Source organism: Podarcis melisellensis (assembly GCF_964234715.1).
Source record: "Podarcis melisellensis genome assembly, chromosome: Z".
NCBI lineage: Eukaryota > Metazoa > Chordata > Lepidosauria > Squamata > Lacertidae > Podarcis > Podarcis melisellensis.
This window is the reverse complement of record NC_138547.1, coordinates 7,555,747-7,575,419: the sequence shown is the minus strand read 5'-3', so window position 1 is coordinate 7,575,419 and position 19,673 is coordinate 7,555,747. Positions and strand designations below refer to the sequence as shown.

Below are 19,673 nucleotides of genomic sequence, written 5' to 3'. Positions count from 1 at the left end.
AAGATGGTGGTGATGGTGGTTTTCAGACATTTATTTATATCTCAACTTTCTCCCTGACATGAACTCAAGGTGGATGCAGTTAAAAATAAGAACAGCTAAAAACATAGGTGGGGGAAATAATTAAAAGCAATTAAACATGGATAAAATTAACACTACACACACAAATGGAGAGAATAAAAACAGCATGGCAATTCAACCGGCTTTTGGGAACTACATGGTTCTCCCCATCTCTATTTTATATTATCAATTATTGATCATCATAATTATTATATTTATATCCCACTTTTCCGCTAAGGAAGGCGAGCTAACCTACATGCTTTCTTCCTCCTTCAAATTTTTCCTCTGTAAATTAGAATAGATTGAGAGGCAACAGCAACCAGCCCAAGGTCACCCCAGGGCTTCATAGTGCGTGTTTGAATCCCAGTCTCCTGGGTCCTAGTTCAACAGTCTAAGTATTACACTGCATTGGTTTCCTTACTGAGATCTGGATTGTTCATCTGCATGTGTCCTGCAATGTCCACATACTTACGGTGTGAACCAGCAGCATACTGTATACGGGCAACTTGCCTGTTTGTGCAGTAGCCTTGCTTCTGGCTTTCAGTTTATGAGATTGGGTACAAGTGATCTGCATCAAGTCCTGATGAGGAGAAGAACCCAAGCTGGAGTGCAGAAGAAGAAGAGGAGGAGTAGGAGGAGGAGGAGTAGGAGGAGGAGTTTGGATTTGATATCCCGCTTTATCACTACCCTCAGGAATCTAAAAGCGGCTAACATTCTCCTTTCCCTTCCTTCCCCACAACAAACACTCTGTGAGGTGAAAGACTTTAGAGAAGTGTGACAAGCCCAAGGTCACCCAGCAGCTGCATGTGGAGGAGCAGGGAAGCCAAGCCCGGTTCACCAGATTACGAGTCCACTACTTTTAACCACTACACCACACTGGCTCTCAGAAGAGGAGGCAGGCAGGGGTCCATAGCAGCCAGCCAGTGTAGGGGACTGAGGGGCAAGGCATTTGCATCCAGTCCAGAAAGAGAGTGGCCAATGCCAAGCCCTTCAGGACCCTGGACAGGTACCAAGGAAGAGGCAACCTTCTCCAACATGGGCTGGTTGCAGGTTGAGCTATTGTATAGTCATTCAGCCTGATTGCCCTTGTTGGAGAATGGAAATCCTTAAAGGAAGAGGCCTCTGGCATGCATTTGGTCGCTCATCTGCTGGGCATGCCTGTTGCAGTGGTGAGCAGATTTTAGACACAATGCCTTTGGGGATCAGTGATGCTGCTCCTTCTCTGAGCTGCAATCCATGGATTATGATGCTTCCTGGCTAGTGGACCTGAGCTTATCATCACAGCCCAAATTTGGAATTCCTGTAGGTGGTAGGTGCTACTGGCTCAACTGGCCCCCACCCTTCCATTTAAAACATTCAGAATCATAGCATTGGAACCAAACCCAAGGGTCATCTAGTCCAACCCCCTGCAATGCACAAATCTCAACTAAAGAATCCATGACAGATGGACATCCAAACTCTCCAAGGAAGGAGAGCCCACCCTCTAGTGATTTTCACAAGGCTGGCTGTAATGTGTCTATGAATTGTGACTAGTACTGTCTTTCATGCCTGGATGAAATATGGACATGGTACATGTCTAGCCATGTCTGTTTTTGGTACTGCTTGGCATGTGGCCCCTCTTGAAGCTTGCCCTTGAGGGAGTGTGCCCCCAGGTGAAAGAGATTCCCCACTCCTCATCTACAAAGATAGTCCCGCATTGGAGAACTCCACCCCACTCCTTTTGCTTCTTTGTGGTGACTAGTCCAGTGTGGGTGCAGTGCCAGCTCCAAGTGCAAGGGGACTTGGCAACTCCTTACCCCTGCTGCAGTGGGGCCCTCATATGTTGGAAGCTCACTTTCACCTCTGGTTTACAGGCTGCTGGTAGCATCAGCAGGCAGCAGGTGCACTTTGGCACCCAGTAGGTTGCTGTGACCACCAGCCATGTAAATTAACCTTGGGGATCTGCACCTACATAGTAACATCTGAGGACATTTTGTGGTTAAATCACAAATCTAATCTTCCAGCATGGGAGGTAGCAGAAAGTGTCAGTGGGGATGGGTGTATGGAGCCCAGTGGTTCCCCAAGTGTGCTTGGTGCTAATGGCCCCGTGTATATGAACCATCTCCTCTGTCTTGTCTGAGCTGGAAGATCTGGCAGCATCTATTCTCTGAAACTCCCAGCTTATTGATATTTAGGCCAAGCCTTTGTTATAATGCTTTCTTCACTTGCTGAAAGCCTTTTTGTTGTCATTTGGGTGAGCCTCCCCATACATTTTATTATGCGCATTTGTTTTTAAATTCTGTTGATTTGTATCTATATTTTGATAATTTTATTATATTCTTATAGTCGGCTTTTATTGCTATTTTAAATGAGCATTTTATGCAATTTTATGTAAATCACATAGAAATATTTTTGGAGTAAGTGGCATAAAAATGTTGTGTACAATGAATGGGTGATTAACAAACTGCTTGGGGGTTGAATACTGCTTAGAGGTTTCTTTTACAATCAAGTGGTATACCACTTTAAAAAATAAATATATAATGGAGCCTCCCCTCCCCAATCTTCCTTTTTTCCTTTTTGAAGGAGCTGAGTGTACCATCTTGTGCCCAGACCATCCTAGTGAGCCCATCCTGTTGCGTGCCAACGAGACATTACAAGACATCCAGCACTGGATGAACCCTCCAAGAGTGAAGGTCAGTGGATAGTCCCAAGTGTGATTTGATGGGTAGATTGTTCTAGAACATTGACCCCCTCATGGGCTTCCTAGGTAGGTTTGGTTGCAACAAACCCAGCAGATAGTCTTGAAAGCAGAACTGGGCAAATTCATGGTGAGGGAGAAGACCATCAATCAGCAATGGCCAGGATAATAAACAGAAACTTGATGTTCAGAGCAGGGGCACTGACTCATGGGGCTTAGCTGTTCAATATTTTAGGGTAGGGAGCCCACCCCATCCCCATGTGCAGTGCACATGATGTGTGGCATGGCACCCAGCCTCCTCCCAACCATGGGGTGCTCTGGCACACGGCTGCCTCCTGACAGCATGGGGCAGGATTCTGCACTGTGGGGATGAGGCACAGCACATTGTCTGGCCCATCCCTTCTGTGTAGGGCGCTGGGGCACAGGGTAACACCCAGCCTCCTACTGACAGTGTGGGCCTTCTGCCAACCATGCACACAGGCGACATCAGGTCCCCTCAATCTTTGGCACAAAGTGGCACTGCTAGTTCAAAGGTAGCTTACCCCTGAATACCAGACACAGTGTCTTGTTGCCTTTATGACTCTAGTTGGTCACTGGGTTCTTCCAGACTGCTGTTATCTTATAGAAGGGATTAAAATGCATACTAGAATTTTAGGTTTGCACTTTTAAGATGGATTAAAACATGCCATCATGCAACAAATCTACCTTAAAAAAAAAACAACTGGACTCCCTTTTTTGTTCAGAAAATGATGGACAAAAGCATAGGAAAGTGTGGCTTGGACAAATGACTAATGGAAGGATATGTAAGTCATTATGTATGTTCATTGTCTTATAGCCAATCCACACATCAGAACAAATGGTCACTAAAGACTGGACCTAGTTTGACCACTGCATAAGCACTGTGCATGCGAATCAGGATGAACGCTCTATAAACTCGTTACCTAGGGGATCCCAGTGAAGGAAGCATGATCCTGGACTAGCCATACATGCTTATCCTTATGGTATTATGGGCAAATGTACAAATGTGATGGAGAGGCAGTACGTTTCCGAGCACTATTCAAAATGTTGGTGCTAACCTTGAAAGCCCTAAATGGCTCTGGTCATGTATGCCTGAAGGAGCGTCTCCACCCCCCATCATCCAGCCTGGACACTTAGTTCCAACTCTGAGGGCCTTCTGGTGGTTCCCTCACTGTGAGAAGTTACAGGGAACCAGACAGAGGGCCTTCTTGGTAGTTGTGCACTCCCTGTGGAATGCCCTCCCATGAAGTGTCAAGGAAATAAACAACTATCTGGCTTTTAGAAGATATCTGAAGGGAATTTTTTAATGTTTGATGTTTTACCTTGCTTGATGTTTTAAGTTGTTGCCCAGAGCAGTTGGGGCAAATCAGTCAGATGGGCAGCATATAAATTATTATTGGAATTAGTAGGCACATTCAAGCAGTGACTTGCTTTCAGGTAGGGGTCAGTCACTTGCCAGCAAATTTAGGCTGCACAGTTATAGCTGATTTGTATTTACGGAGGAGAAAGGATTTTTTGCAATCAGAAAGGTCAGTGATAGGGGAAAGCACTGGGAGGGTTTGGTGGCTCTTGGCTATCGTCTAATCTTCCTACAATGCTACCTAGTCTCCTTGCAAACAACTCAGGATGAATGTTCATTCAGTAGTCTGTGCCATCTAAACTGACTGTAATCAGGTCAGGTCGAATGCTCAGTAAACAATGAGTTTCGATCTCCTATCACCTTCCACTTCTCCCAGAAGTCCAAATTCTCAGGCTTCGTTTATCTTAAGAACATAAGAAGAGCCTGCTGGGTCAAGTCAATGGTCCATCGCTTTTGTCAGCCTTTTCCCACAGTGGCAAACCAGATGCCTCTATAGGAAGAAAGCCCACAAGCAGGACCTGAGCACAAGTGCACTCTTGGCTCCTACAATTTCCAGCAACTGGTATTCAGAAGCATTGTTCCTCCAACTGTAGAGGCAGAGCATGGCCAACATTAGTAGTCATTGATGCCCCTCTCCATGCATTTATCTAATCTTTTAAAAAAGTCATTTAGGCTTGTTGCCATCACTGCCTCCAGTGGCAGCGAGTTCCATAGTCTAACTAGGCAGCGAGTTCCATAGTCTAACTAGGCACTCTGCGAAGAAGTATTTTCTTTTATCTGTCCTGGATCTTCCAACATTCCATGTCAGAAGGCTCTAGGTTTCTTTCAGATTGCACATTTTCTAAGATTGCTAACTCAAAAACCTTGTCATTGAATTGGCTGTTCTGAAGATAGGGATAGAGCATTCACAGTCTATTTCTGGTCCATGCCATTCACTTCTGTTAATCCATAAATCTGCTCCCTGCTTCCCCATTAGTCTATGATTTATTTATCATTTAAACACATAAAAATTCCCATTATTTTTGCACTTTTTCTGGGCTGAATGGTACACCGTTTTACCTCAGGTATGCATTTTTCATATGCTTTTTAATCTGAAGCATGCAGTTTTGTACACACATTTATTGAATTGAGAACTATTGCAAAAGGGTGTGTGTGTAAAAAACTGACACGAGAACTAGCTCCAGATTTGTACATTTGCCTGCGAAGTCCAAATCAGGTGGGTCCTCTTAAAATAGCAGGCTGAACAGAGTCCTTGAGCATCCAGATTTGGAAACAAAATAAAGGAAGGGAGGAATGACCGACCTCAGACCTCAAGATAAATTTGGAATTTACATATCTATCATGGCCATTGGGGCAATTTCTTGCAGAGAATAGGACCAGAGAGTGGGTGGCCTACAATAATAACAGCCTACCCCCCACTTACAGGGCCTCCTGTCACTCTTTGCACCACACAACACATTAGAAACTTCCTTATCTACATTTTAGAGGCTCTTTCTCACCATATAGACTTTCAAGTGGGGTTTCAGGGGGGGTGGTTTTTTGGTTTTGTAATTCACTGTGAAATAAAAATCCTGGCTTGAAAGTGTTGTAGCTTTCCCCTCCCCCCTCCCTCCCCATTCTGTCCTCCTTTATTGATGCCGTCTCTTGAAAGAAGCCATAACGAGTTTTATACCTACATATCCCTGGAGGGCTCATTAGGTAGCCAGAGGAGGGGAAATAACTGGTAGTAAAAAGGGGAAAGCGGCCCAGATTGCGGGGAGGTGACGGAGAGAAAGGCTGAAGTATTCCAGGAATACAGACCAAAAAAAGAAGGAAAAAATACAAGTCACTCTCACCCTCAGTGGGAAGAGGCATGCAGAAAATCAATTCAGGTTAGGGGTGTGATGACTATTCCTTAATTTTGATCATTTATTTCAAAAGTCACATGTTCAGTGCAGCTGGACAAGTCACTGAGAGGGTGCTCCCTTGGCTGAAGATTTGCACTGTTTCAATGCTCTTCAGAATCCCTTTCTTCCTCTGGCTGCTCCTCCTTCTTGCCCTCATTTGCCATTCATTGCCCTCATTGTCCTCAACTTCATTGCCCACATAGCTGTTCAATCCAGTTGGCTGTGACAATCCACAAAAATATGACCTAGTTCACACAAAATCTAAACCATGGTTTAGCGTTATGTGTTAACCCAGCGCAGCAGCTTAACTATGGTTTGTTTGTTTGTTTGCTTGCTTGCTTGTACCCCGCTCATCTGACAGGATTGCTCCTGCCACTCTTGGGCAGCTTCCAACATACAGTCATACTTCGGGTTGAAGTAGTTTCGGGATGAATATTTTCGGGTTGCGCTCCACGGCGACCCAGAAGTAATGGAGCGCATTACTTCTGGGTTTTCCTGCTCACACATGCGCAGATGCTCAAAATGATGTCACGCGCATGCACGGAAGCGGCAAAATGCGACCCGCGCATGCACAGGCACACAGTTGCATCTTACGTTTACTTCAGGATGCGAACGAGGCTCTGGAACGGATCCTGTTCATATCCAGAGGTACCACTGTAAAATGAAAACAGAGCTAAACATCAAGCGTTAAAAACTTGAAGGTTGTCCACTAACCAAGGTTTATAATTCATTTATAAACCATAGTTATAGCTTTGCATTTTGTACAAATCCAGACCTCTTTAATTTAAACTTAAGTGAAGAGTGACAAAAAATTCAAACCACTCTCATGTCTCATCTGCTCTCACTGGTGTTTTTAACTATTATGTAATAAAACAAGGTTTAAGTGATCATCCGCCAGACACCTCAACTTAACTATGGTTTAACTATGTTTAACCATGGTTTAGTGTTACATGCAAACTAAGCTTTTATCTACAAGTGTTTCTATGATGCTGCCACACCAGATGGATAGTGATATTGAGGCATTCAAATGGGCTTCCACAGGCAATGGAATGAAATAGTGCAAATTAGGACAGTGAGGGTGAAGATGGCAATGTAAACAAAGAAGATGACTGGAATAACACTCCTATGTTGGAAATAAGTGTTGAAAACAGCTGAAAATGAATAGTGCCTTACAACACTCAAGGAAATGATCGTGGAATGAAGCAAGTTGTTTATGTTCAGCCCTAATTCAGATTTGTTTAGATGATGGAGGAAAATGTCCTTTACCCTTACTGTCCTCACCTCATTTGCCTGTAACATGGATTGAAATACCATTTCTCTTCTAGGGATTAAGATCACTGGGTTGCTACAATCACCTACAAGCTTGCACTCCCCCACTCCCACAACAAGCATAAATTGAGGCCTTTATGAAAGGAATACATTTCCCAAACCACTAGAATTCAATTGAAGATCTTCTGTAGTAGGTCACCGAAACAGTGTGCAGCTATCTCCCTTTATATGCCTACCTCTGAGAGACAGAATGCCCAAAACTCACAGCACAGGTTTAACAAATACAATGGTAGGGATGGCCACAAGGAAATATGGGCTAGATTGCAGGTGTAAAATTGAAGGCAGCTGTAAGTGTTGGGTGTTGGAGGACACCCATGGCACCTGTATGACATAGGTGTGTCTTGTAGACAACATCAGTGACCAGAAAGCAGTGTATGGGGGTCATTTGCAGTGCCACAGCCACTGGTTAGCCAGCTGAGAGTGAGTGTTATATAAGACAGGGCCATTAGACTTTTACGATGCCTGTTACCACCTTGAAAACTTTCCCTCTGGAATTGAAACCAGGTTGGGGCCAAATGTAACACACTGGCATTTGCTGCAGCCGACACACATTTGCCTTGCAGCTGCTGCTGCTGTTAGCACAAGGACTTGGTATTGCCGTCTTCAAATAAATATTATTAAGAGGAAGAATAGCAACAGTCATTCTTTCCACTTGGAAAAACTTTAAGGCTGTAATCTTGTTTATTTTAAAAGCATTTCTGAATCGTTTCATACGTCAAAAATCTCTAAGCGGTGTACACGAGGTAGGTTAGGTTGATACTGAACTGGTCCAAGATCACCCAGTGCGTTTCAGGCTGAGTGGAAATTACCCCTGTGCCACACTAGCCTCCTTCTCTGCTTTTGTCAAAGAGGATGTCTGGAAATGCCACTCTATTAGGGATGTTTTTGACTGTATGGAAGAGAAAGTCTTGCTATCTTCTTCTCCCTTGTGTGCCAAGTCTCCCAGACTCCGCAGATCCCTAAGGGGTGAATAACCAAATGAGACAACAGCATATAGTTTTATGGGTTCCAATAGGTCACAATCAGTTACAGTTGTGAACTGTTTGGCATAGGCATCGGGTGAAGCCAAATTATATCACTCCAGCCTGGGACAGCATCTAAGGGTAAATCACCACTAGGGGGCTCTATGACCTACATAAGATAGGGGTACCCCCAAGGGGTCTCTGTTGGAGGAGTGTCATAGCCCTAGCCCCTGCCTGGATGTCAGACAGAAGCCACTCCTCACGAATCCCTTTAACAGGATACCATTAACCAAGGAAGGGCAAGCAGAGGCTACAACCTCCCCTCCAGGCAAAACCAAGGCTTACCCAGTACCTAACCTCACAAAGTTGTAATGATTGCTATGAGGTAGGCAAACCAAATGGCCAGTGCCAATTTGCCAAGTGGAAAAATTCCTGCCTGGCCCCAATATGGCAGCCAACATGATCCATAGCAAGGTCATAGTATGAATTGCAACAAAATTAGAGGGAGGGAGATGCAGCAGAAGAAGGGACTGCCAGGCTGGGCCACAATTTATACCGCCCCTCCTGGGAGCAGGCCCAGGTGGTGCTGATTGGCTGGCTGGGCCTGCCCCCAGGGAAAGCCCATCCAAGACCTGCGGGCTCAGGTCAATCGCCAGTAGGCGATCAGTTAAACCCCGCCCCCCTCACCAGATCACTGCAGGGCACATGCTTTGGCCGCAACACCACCCACCAGATAAGGTGAGAGGAATTATTGGCACCTCTAAGCTGGTTTGCCCTAAGGGTTCAGGGGGATAGAATCTATTGCTTTTCCCGCTTCTCATTATCCTGAGGCCCATCTTGATGACTTCATCAATCTTTCCAAATATTAAAAATAAGAACATGCTCCTCTATTCCTCATCTTGCAGTAAATAAGAGACTGAGATGAAATGAAATACTATCTTCCTGTTTGTGGCAAGCACCGGCCCTTCAGTTTCCAGAGGGTTGTCAAGGACTCAATTGGGAAGGCATCTGACCCAAGAAAGGGGGGCCCCTGCTGAATTTTGCAGTCTTCTCGCTCACTCAGCAAATAAACAGCATGGGGCTCTCCTCCTCCCCGCCCCCCTGCCCAGCCTTCCCCAGACTCCTTTTCCTTCCATTTCACACAGACCAGGCCTGTTGCAAGACAGGTGGAGCAATCTAGGCCCTGAGTAATAGTGGAAAATCCGAGTGCATCGGAAAGATAAACAGCCCTGTGCAGATAGTATAAAAGTCCTTTTTCTAGCACATACCAGGTAAGCCTCAAATGACCGAAACTGTAAAAACACACCAAGGTTTCCCCACAGACAGATTAAATTAGCCTTCAGAATTAGCAGGGGGAAAGGGTAAGGTATGTGTGTGTGCATAGACCACCACACTTTTCGTAAAAACCTGATGAGACTGAACACATGCAAAATAAATGCCACCAGTGTGTTGCCATGAAATAGCTTGATAAAATGGTATCCTGTCTCTCAGTATCCTGTTGCTCAGTGGAGGAGCATCCACTTTGCAGAAGTCACCACAGGTTCATTCCCTGGCATCTTCTGGTAGGACTGGGAATGTCAAGTGTATGAAATCCTGTTAGCCAGCATAGACCGTACTGAGCTAGGTGGACCTATAGTCTGACTCCATGAAAGTCAGCTTTCTACAGTACTATCTCTTAAGGAAAAAGCCATATCTGAGCAGTAGATCATGGTAGATCATCTGCTTTGCATGCAGATGCAAAGTTCATTCTGTTCTCCCCGGTTCAATCTGTTCTCCAAGATCATAGACAAAGGCTCTGAAATTACACCCACAAGCTTCCTTAGTACCCTTGGATGTCGCTCATCAGACCCTGGAGAAGAACAAAAAATAGAGTGACTCAGAAACTCTAGATGAGTGCTCAGTTCCTTTATTTGTCCCTCCCCACCCACCCCAGGGGTGGTGGTGAACTTCACAATGCCCTCTGAGGCATGTTAGGTTTTTCTAGTGAGTGATCTTCAGGTACAGGAGCAGCCCTATCATTAGGCAGAGGGAAGTCGTGACCTCAGGCAGCTGATTTTGGGTGTCATGAAACGACAGCACATTATTAGTACAGTGGTACCTCCGATTGCGGACAGAATCCGTTCCGGAGCTCTGGTCGGATCCTGAGGTTTCTGCAACCGGAGGTTCCTGTTGTGTGCGCACACACGGCGCGATAGAGCACTTTTGCACATACGTGCATGGCAAAACCTGGAAATATACTCCCGGGTTTGCCGCGTGCATATCCCAAAGGATACATAACAAGAGAGGCACAGAAGTAAAAGTACTACTTACTTACTTACAGTTTATATTATTACAGATAAGAATGGGGAGAGACGCTAACAGGATTTTACTGCCTTATGTCTTGAACATCATATTAGCTACGCCCATCAATTTCAGTTGATCTACTCTAAGAAGAACTAACCTTAGAGACAATACCAGTGGTGGAGCATATGCCTGTGCTGCCCAGGGTGGGTGCGCTCCTGAAGGGGGCATGGCATGGAGGGTGCCCTTCCAGGCACAGGATAGCCGCTCGAGTGTCCGGAGCGGTGTGCAGAAGTCACCACAGGTTCATTCCCTGGCATCTTCTGGTAGGACTGGGAATGTCAAGTGTATGAAATCCTGTTAGCCAGCGTAGACCGTACTGAGCTAGGTGGACCTATAGTCTGACTCCATGAAAGATAAAGATCATGAAATGGACTATATTTTTGTGTGCACCTTTTTATCATTACAGCAAAAATTCCTTTTGTGTCTCATTTTTAATGTTTGCATTTTTTAAAAAAGTAAAGTTTAGTTGTTGATTTCTTTATTTTTAAGTTTCATTAAGTTTTAGTCTTTTTACTCTGATGAATAAAAATGATGTCCTGTATTAGTATGAGTATGTACTCAATAAATGTTTGCACTTAAAAAAATCCCAGGGTGCACGCACACCCTAACAAAATGTGCTGTGCCATCTGTGGCTGTAGCTCAGTTGATAGAGCACCTGCTTTGTATGCAGACCACCGCAGGTTCAATCTCCAGGAACAGGGTTGCCATATTTAAAAAGTGAAAATCCAGACACGGTTTGGGGCACAGTTGTGAACTTTTTAAAGTTTTGCCCATAGCTTTAATGAGCTAGATAGACCAGTGAGTCTGACTCGATGTAAGACAGTTCCTTCTGTTCCTAATGTCTCCATGCTTCCTTTCCTCCATCTAGAACGTTGTCTGCACCGCTGAACTCAAGTGGTATCCTCATCCTGCACTGATCCACTGCATCAAGGGTTGTGAGGTGAGCATCCATGAGCCAACTCTTGCATATGTGTGCATGTGTGTGTTAAACCAAGCAATACTAAGAAGAGGAGGAGGAGGAGTTTGGATTTGATATCCTGATTTATCACTACTCTAAGGAGTCTCAAAGCGGTTAACAACCTCCTTTCCCTTCCACCCCCACAACAAACACTCTGTGAGGTGAGTGGGGCTGAGAGACTTCAGAGAAGTGTGACTAGCCCAAGAAGAAGAAGAAGAAGAAGAGTTTGGATTTGATATCCCGCCTTTCACTCCCCTTCAGGAGTCTCAAAGCGGCTAACATTCTCCTTTCCCTTCCTCCCCCACAACAAACACTCTGTGGGGTGAGTGGGGCTGAGAGACTTCACAGAAGTGTGAAAGCCCAAGGTCACCCAGCAGCTGCATGTGGAGGAGCGGAGACTCGAACCCGGTTTCCCAGATTATAAGACTACCGCTCTTAACCACTACACCACACTGGCTCCAAGGTCACCCAGCAGCTGCATGTGGAGGAGCAGGGAATCGAACCCGGTTCACCAGATTTCAAGTCCACCACTCTTAACCACTACACCATGCTGGCTCACTAATTAATAAGATGTGTCAGCTGATTGTGGAGTTTTGTGGATCCCCTTGAAGCATGCTCTACAATATCTCTGAAGGCAACTCCCCCCCAAAGTGTAATCTGACCTTAAATGATGTCAAACTTTGCCTGCAAGGGGTTCAGGAGATAAGAATCTGACCCACTGGGCAGATCCAGCTCCCTACCCCTGTCCTAGCAAGAGGAATTCATTGTTCCTATTGAAACGCTGTTGAGTACACAGTGCACTTTGCATGAGGCTACCCTTGTATGTGATCTAGAAGCCGCAGCTATAGCAGAATGTGGTGGCCAGGCAGCTTGCAGGAGCAAGCTACTGGGCACATGTTACTTGTCAGCTGAGAGAGTTGCACTGGTTGCCAATTTGCTACTGGACCAAGTTCGAGCTCCTTGAGCTAGTTCCTTGTGTCTGAAATTGGAGATCAGGCATTGGGGTGAGGGAAGGAGCAGCTGTGGAGATCAAATGGAGGGGGGGGAGAGAAAGCGGAGTCACTCCAGCACATGGGAGGTGATGGGGATGGGGACCATCAAGCTATTATAAGCAGGGCAGCCAGTGGTGGCAGCCAGCAAAGTTGCAAGTCCACTGTGGCTGCTACTGCTGCTTTCCTGCTGACTGAGAATAGCTGCTCCACCGGGGAAGGTAGTGCCACAGGGCCTTGAAGTATGGGTGATACTGTTCTCTGTCAGCATGAGGGGAAGGCAGCACCTTGCAGTTGGCTGCCCTGGTCTCCCTCAGCATGAGGGAAGGCAGCTAAGATCAGCAGTGTTTTCCACAGAGATCATCATGTGATATTGGCAGTGCCTTGAAATTGGCTGCTCTGCTCTCCCTCGCGCGAGGTGCACTATTTTGCTGTGTACAGTGGTACCTCGGGTTAAGAACTTAATTCGTTCTGGAACTCTCTTCTTAACCTGAAACTGTTCTTAACTTGAAGCACCACTTTAGCTAATGGGGCTCCTGCTGTCGCCATGCCACCGCTGCACAATTTCTGTTCTCATCCTGAAGCAAAGTTCCTAACCTGAGGTCCTATTTCTGGGTTAGCAGAGTCCGTAACCTGAAGCGTCTGTAACCCGAGGTACCACTGTATTGCTGAGTCAAAATCGTTATCGTGTTGCGATTTCAAAACCGATTTTGGCCAATATATTGAAAAATTGCACAGCGCTAAAACAGACTATAAAATATTACAATGCAAAAATGACAAAAAAATAGTTGGGGAGGAGGCAAGGGATGGGGCCACAGACCCCCTAGTGCGTTCCACAAACCCCGAGGAGTTCCTGGACCCCTAATTGGGAACTACTGGTCTAGAGTTTAAGGCATTCCTAATCCTACCTGGAGATCTCAAGGATTGAACCTAGGGCCTTCTGCATGCAAATCAGAGGGTCTACCACTGAGCTATGACCATTTGCCTAATATTAAATTAAGACTCCGGCCTTCAGAGCTGATTTTAAATAAGAACATAGAGAGCTGCCATCCACTAAGTCAGACCATATAGCTCAGTATTGTGGCTCTCCAGGGTTTCAGATAGGAGGCATTCCAAGCCCTACCTGGAGATGCCAAGAGTTGGAACTTTCAGTGTGCAAAGCAGGTGTTCCACCATTGAGCTTCAGCCTTTCCCCAAAATCCAGTGTCTTCAAAAACCTTAAACTCTTAAAAAATAACCCCCACTGTTTCTCTTTTCTTTATTACCTCTTCTCACCTTAGAGCTTTCTGGTGACACTTACATCACTCATTTCACACTTTTCCTTGAACTAAAAATTACCTGCAACAAATTCCAGTCCCCCCTTTAGAGAAAAGACCACGTATATAGGAAGCAGAGGATTGAAAAGAAAGGGAGGAAGAGATGAAAGAGAATCTTAATACCTATGATTAGAAGTTGTCTCACTGCTCCATTAATAGATCTGTGTTTACGCTTTGCACTTAACTCATCTCCTTGAAATTAGCTCACTCGCTCTTGAGGTGTGTATGTGCATACAGGCATAGTTTTGGCCAAGACGTGCTATTTTCACTCCCTGGTACAGCTACAAGATTTGATTAAGGGTGTGTGTGTGAATTTTCCAGTAGGTCTCCTATGTTTGCTTAAAGTCATTGCAAAGCTACAGAAAAGGGATGAGGGTGTGAGAGATGGAGCTCTGAGCACCTTGGAGGAAGGCAAACAACAACCACACAACAGTGTGCAATCAAAAGATGCCAAGGTGTATACATGTGAATGTATTCAAATGATCCTCCTAGCCAGTCTTCCCCAAGCTGCTGCCCTTCAGATGTTCTCAGACTACAACTTCCATCATCTGTAACTATCAGTCATGCTGGCTGGGTGTTATAGGAACTGTTGACTGACATCATCTGTAAGGAACCAGCTTGGAGAAGTCTGGTTATTTTCTCCCTGCACTGTTGGAGGCAGCAAACCTCTGAATGCTCGTTGCTGGGACTCACCAATGGGGAAAGCACTGTTGTACTCAATTCCTGCTTGTGAGCCTCCCAGAGGCATCTGGGTGACCCGTGTGAGAACACGATGCTGGACTAGATGGGCCTGTGGAAGAGTTTTGTTGCCACCGCAAATCGTTGCCACCGCACGATTTCTGTTCTCATCCTGAAGCAAAGTTCTTAACCCGAGGTTAGCAGAGTCTGTAACCTGGGGTTAGCAGAGTCTGTAACCTGAAGTGTCTGTAACCTGAAGCGTATGTAACCCGAGGTACCACTGTATTGTGTTGCTGTGCCATAGAGTCCATCAATGAATAAAGAGGAATTTAGAAATTTACAATGAGCAAGCTGACAGCTCTCCTGTCATGGTACTCAATGAAGGGCATTGATGCTCCCCTCTAGCCCCTCAAGGGCAGGTTTACGTATGGAGAGAGGAATAACTGTGATTTAAAAACTTATGGGGTCTAAAATGTTTCACAGTGTCCCCTTGAAATATTTATGAGCTTGACCTTGGCTCCACAGAAAGGAAAGAGTGCCAAAATGTCCTCACTGATTGTTCTTCAGATGTCCCTATGTTTTATTTCTCCTGCTATTAAAAAACAAAACAAAACAAAACCCCACACAATTAATTAGCTGCAAACAAAACAAGGGCTGCTTTTAGCTCCCTACTTCATTTTCCAGAGACAGTTTCTTCTTCCGAAAGGACAGCGTGTGTCTCCATCTAGGATTAGTGGAACAGGAGAGCCCTAATGGTCACATAATGGGAACTGTGGGATGCAATTAAGTGACCCCCACCTGCAAAAACAGCAGCAGGCAGGACAGTTTCATGGGGAAACAATGAAATGGTGTGATTTTTGTGCAAGCAGCCAACTGTGTTGTAAGTGCGTAAGAAGAGCCCTGCTTCTGGATCAGGCCAAAGATCCATCTAGCCTAGCATTGTGTCCTCACTAGGTCAGCCAGGTGCCCCAGTGAGATGCCTGCAAGTAGGACCTGAGCACAACAGTGCTTTCCCCACCTTTGAATGCTAGTAAATGGCATTCAGAGGCATACTGCCTCCAACTTTGGACATGGAACATCATTATAGCTAGTAGTTATTGAAAGTCTGCTCCTCCTTGTATTTGTCCAATCCACTTTACAAGCCACCCAAGTTGGTGGTCACCTACTGTGCCGTTCAAAAGTGGAATTTGGAAGTCAGAACCCATCAGCCATTCAAAGGCAACTTCAAGTCCTGCTTGGCTGGGCGTGGATTTACCTTTTTGGCACAGCATGCTGCATGTCACAGGAGAGGTGAAATGAATCACCGGTTGTAATAGTGACACCAGGTAATTGACCAATAGGCCTTGTCCATCACCAGAAGGCCTGCTGGGGTATAAGTGCCGTTGTGCCCAGGTCTTGTTTGTAGGCTTCCCATTGGGGCATCTAGCTGGCCACTGTGAGAGCAGGATGCTGGAGGGTCTGGGCCATTGGTCTGATCCAGCAGGGTTCTTGGATTCTTAAAGGCATGATATAGGTTGCATTATTATTATTATTATTATTATTATTGTCTCAATTTGGCTTCTTTCTTTCAGCCTTTTATGGGAGACAACTATTGTGATGGGAACAATAACCGAGCCTTTTGCAACTATGATGGTGGGGACTGTTGTGCCTCAACAGTGAAGACTAAAAAGGTAAGCTGGCACCCTCCTGGTTTTATAGCAGCCCTCATATGGAAGAAGAACACTAGAGGCAAGTGTATTGCTGTTACTTCATTAGGGCAGTGTTAGGCAACCTGTGGCCCTCCAGGTTCTATGGAACTACAACTCACATCATATCCCTAGCCACTGGCTGTGCTGGCAGGGGCTGATAGGAGTTAAGAAGGCATCTCAAAGGCTACATGTTCCTCATCTCTGTGTTAGGGATGTCAGTGACAGATCTCCTGCAGGTAGTTCTGGGTTAAAAGGCATAGCTTGCTTTGTTCAGATGCGCCAGAAAGTACTGGTACATTTGGGGATGTATTATTTCCTGTGGAACATGCTGCCACTCTTTTTACTTGTTTCTTGTCTTGATGCTGGGCCTTAACTACCATGATGTGTTAGGAGAGCACCAATCAGAGTTAATATTTTAATAGGGTTAAATTACTAGCTCAGTGGTAGAGTGACTGCTTCTCATGCAGAAAGTCCCATGTTGATTCTCCAGCCTCTTCAGGTAGGGCTGGTGGCATCCCCACTCTGAAACTCTGGAGAGTCACAGCTGCCAGTCAGTGTAGATAGTGGTCTGATTCTGCATAAGGCAGCTTCCTATGTTCCTAGTAGGTAACTGGCTGATTTCTACCCTGACTCACTTCTGTTGAAATGGAAGAAGCACTGCAACACTAGAATAGAACCTCTCCAAAGTGGAGTACACATATCTGCCAGAAATTCTTAAAAATATTGGCCGTATTTAAACAATGAAATAAATGCACAAAGTATTGGACATTTGGCGTTTTTCTGCAAACACTGAGCAATTAGTACAAAGTCGACGTGTTCCCTGGCTAATTCCACTTGTAACAGTGAATCAAAATAGAGGTCAAAATGTACTGTCCAAGTAAAGTAACAAAGCTTTTGGTGAGATGTGAACACATCTGGAGCGGATAGCGGAGTAAAATTATCTATATCAAAATTTATCTACATCAGAGGTAGGCAATGTGGTGCCCTCTGTATCTTTTTGGACTGAAACTCCTATCATTTTTGGCTAATAGTTATGCTGGCCTGGCATGATAGGAGTAGGAGGCCAACAAAATCTTTAGGGCATTATACTGATTATCTCAGATCTGTATATTTGCTTCAAAACATTTGAATTGAATGAATACAAGCACATTAGGAGAACAGAGAGCTGCAACACTGAGCCATACTTTTAGACCGTCTAGCTCAGGATTGTATAAACGTATTGGCAGTGTTTCAGACAGGAGTCAGTCCCAGCCCTACCTTGAGATGCCCGGGATTGAACCTAGGACCTTCTGCATGCAAAGCAGATGTTCTGCCAACTAAGCTACAATTACCATTTATTGTTTGATGCTTTTTGTTTCTGCTTGGAAATTGTGATTCAGTTTATGCCCCTCTTTGTAATGTGTGTTGTTCTGTGGCTTCCAGGAGCTTGCAGGTACTTGTTGGGTTTCGGATTCAGACACTGGGTCATTCGGACAGTGGGGCCCAGCCCTGAGAAATATTTTCCTGTCTGTGATCAGGGGCATCTAACCCATAGATATGAGTGGCGTGGGGCGCCGGGGCGCCAGATTTTGGAGGGCACCACAGGCTGAGTGTCTGGGAAGGAGAGTCAGGGTGTGCTCCCTTCCCTGCTCTGGGGCAGCCCACTCCTCTCCTCTCTTGGACGAGTGAAACCGACCACCTGTCTCCTTGATCCTTGCCCATCCTGGCTGATAAAAGCGAGCCGGGAAGTGCTGGGCGATGGGCTCTGCGGGGTGGTGAATGCTTCCCTCTGTGAGGGAGCCTTCCCAGACCCGCTGAAAGAGGTGGTCATTAAACCGCTTCTTAAAAAAACATCTTTAGACCCGGCCAATTTGGCCAACTATCGCCCAGTCTCAAATCTGCCATTCTTGGGCAAGGTGATTGAGCGGGTGGTTGCTGAACAACTCCAAGCACGCCTGGAGGAAACGGACCATTTGGATCCCTTCCAATCGGGATTCAGGCCTCACCATGGGACTGAAACTGCCTTGGTCGCGCTGGTTGATGATCTCCGGCGGGCTAGGGACAAAGGTGAGAGCTGTTTCCTAGTTCTGCTGGATCTCTCAGCGGCCTTTGACACCATCGACCATAACATCCTTCTGGACCGTCTAGAGGGGCTGGGAGCTGGGGGCACTGTCATACAGTGGTTCCGCTCCTTCCTCCTGGGCCGTGTCCAGAAAGTGGTGGTGGGGGGTGAGTGTTCAGACCCCTGGGCTCTCACTTGTGGGGTGCCTCAGGGTTCTGTCCTCTCCCCCATGCTTTTTAATATCTATATGAAGCCGCTGGGAGAGATCATCAGGGGGTTTGGACTGGGTGTTCATCAGTATGCAGATGACACCCAGCTCTACCTCTCCTTTAAATCAGAACCAGTGAAGGCGGTGAAGGTCCTGTGTGAGTGCCTGGAGGCGGTTGGAGGTTGGATGGCAGCTAACAGATTGAGGTTGAATCCTGACAAGACAGAAGTACTGTTTTTGGGGGACAGGAGGCGGGCAGGTGTGGAGGATTCCCTGGTCCTGAATGGGGTAACTGTGCCCCTGAAGGACCAGGTGCGCAGCCTGGGAGTCATTTTGGACTCACAGCTGTCCATGGAGGCACAGGTTAACTCTGTGTCCAGGGCAGCTGTCTACCAGCTCCACCTGGTACGCAGGCTAAGACCCTACCTCCCCGCGGACTGTCTCGCCAGAGTGGTGCATGCTCTAGTTATCTCACGCTTGGACTACTGCACCGCGCTCTACGTGGGGCTACCTTTGAAGGTGACCCGGAAACTGCAATTAATCCAGAATGCGGCAGCTAGACTGGTGACTGGGAGTGGCTGCCGGGACCACATAACACCGGTTCTGAGAGATCTGCACTGGCTCCCAGTACGTTTCCGAGCACGATTCAAAGTGTTGGTGCTGACCTTTAAAGCCCTAAACGGCCTCGGTCCTGTATACCTGAAGGAGCATCTCCACCCCCATTGTTCAGCCCGGACACTGAGATCCAGTGCCGAGGGCCTTCTGGCGGTTCCGTCATTGCGAGAAGTGAGGCTACAGGGAACCAGACAGAGGGCCTTCTCGGTAGTGGCGCCCGCCCTGTGGAACGCCCTCCCATCAGATGTCAAAGAGATAAGGAATTACCTGACATTCAGAAAACATCTTAAGGCAGCCCTGTTCAGGGAAGTTTTTAATATGTAATGCTGTACTGTTTTTAACACTGATTGGGAGCCGCCCAGAGTGGCTGGGGAAACTCAGCCAGATGGGCGGGGTATAAATAATAAATTATTATTATTATTATTATTATTATTATTATTATTATTATTATTATCTCAGCCACCCATTGGAGTGCGCTGCATCCTGCTCAGGGAAGCCCCTTTATGTCCCCTCCCTCTGGGGCTGCCTGGGCATCTGGCGGGTGCAAT

The 19,673-nt window shown here is 46.1% G+C and overlaps 1 protein-coding gene across 1 annotated transcript in view; it reads left to right on the top strand.

Moving 5' to 3' along the window:
* PAPPA (pappalysin 1) overlaps nucleotides 1-19,673 on the top strand; it is a 236,094-nt gene that overhangs the window by 196,510 nt on the left and 19,911 nt on the right. Inside the window, exons 19-21 of the mRNA XM_081896277.1 lie at nucleotides 2,620-2,729; nucleotides 11,501-11,572; nucleotides 16,145-16,243. Of these exons, the coding sequence (XP_081752403.1) occupies nucleotides 2,620-2,729; nucleotides 11,501-11,572; nucleotides 16,145-16,243 (281 nt within the window). The remainder of the gene's footprint in view (nucleotides 1-2,619; nucleotides 2,730-11,500; nucleotides 11,573-16,144; nucleotides 16,244-19,673) is intronic.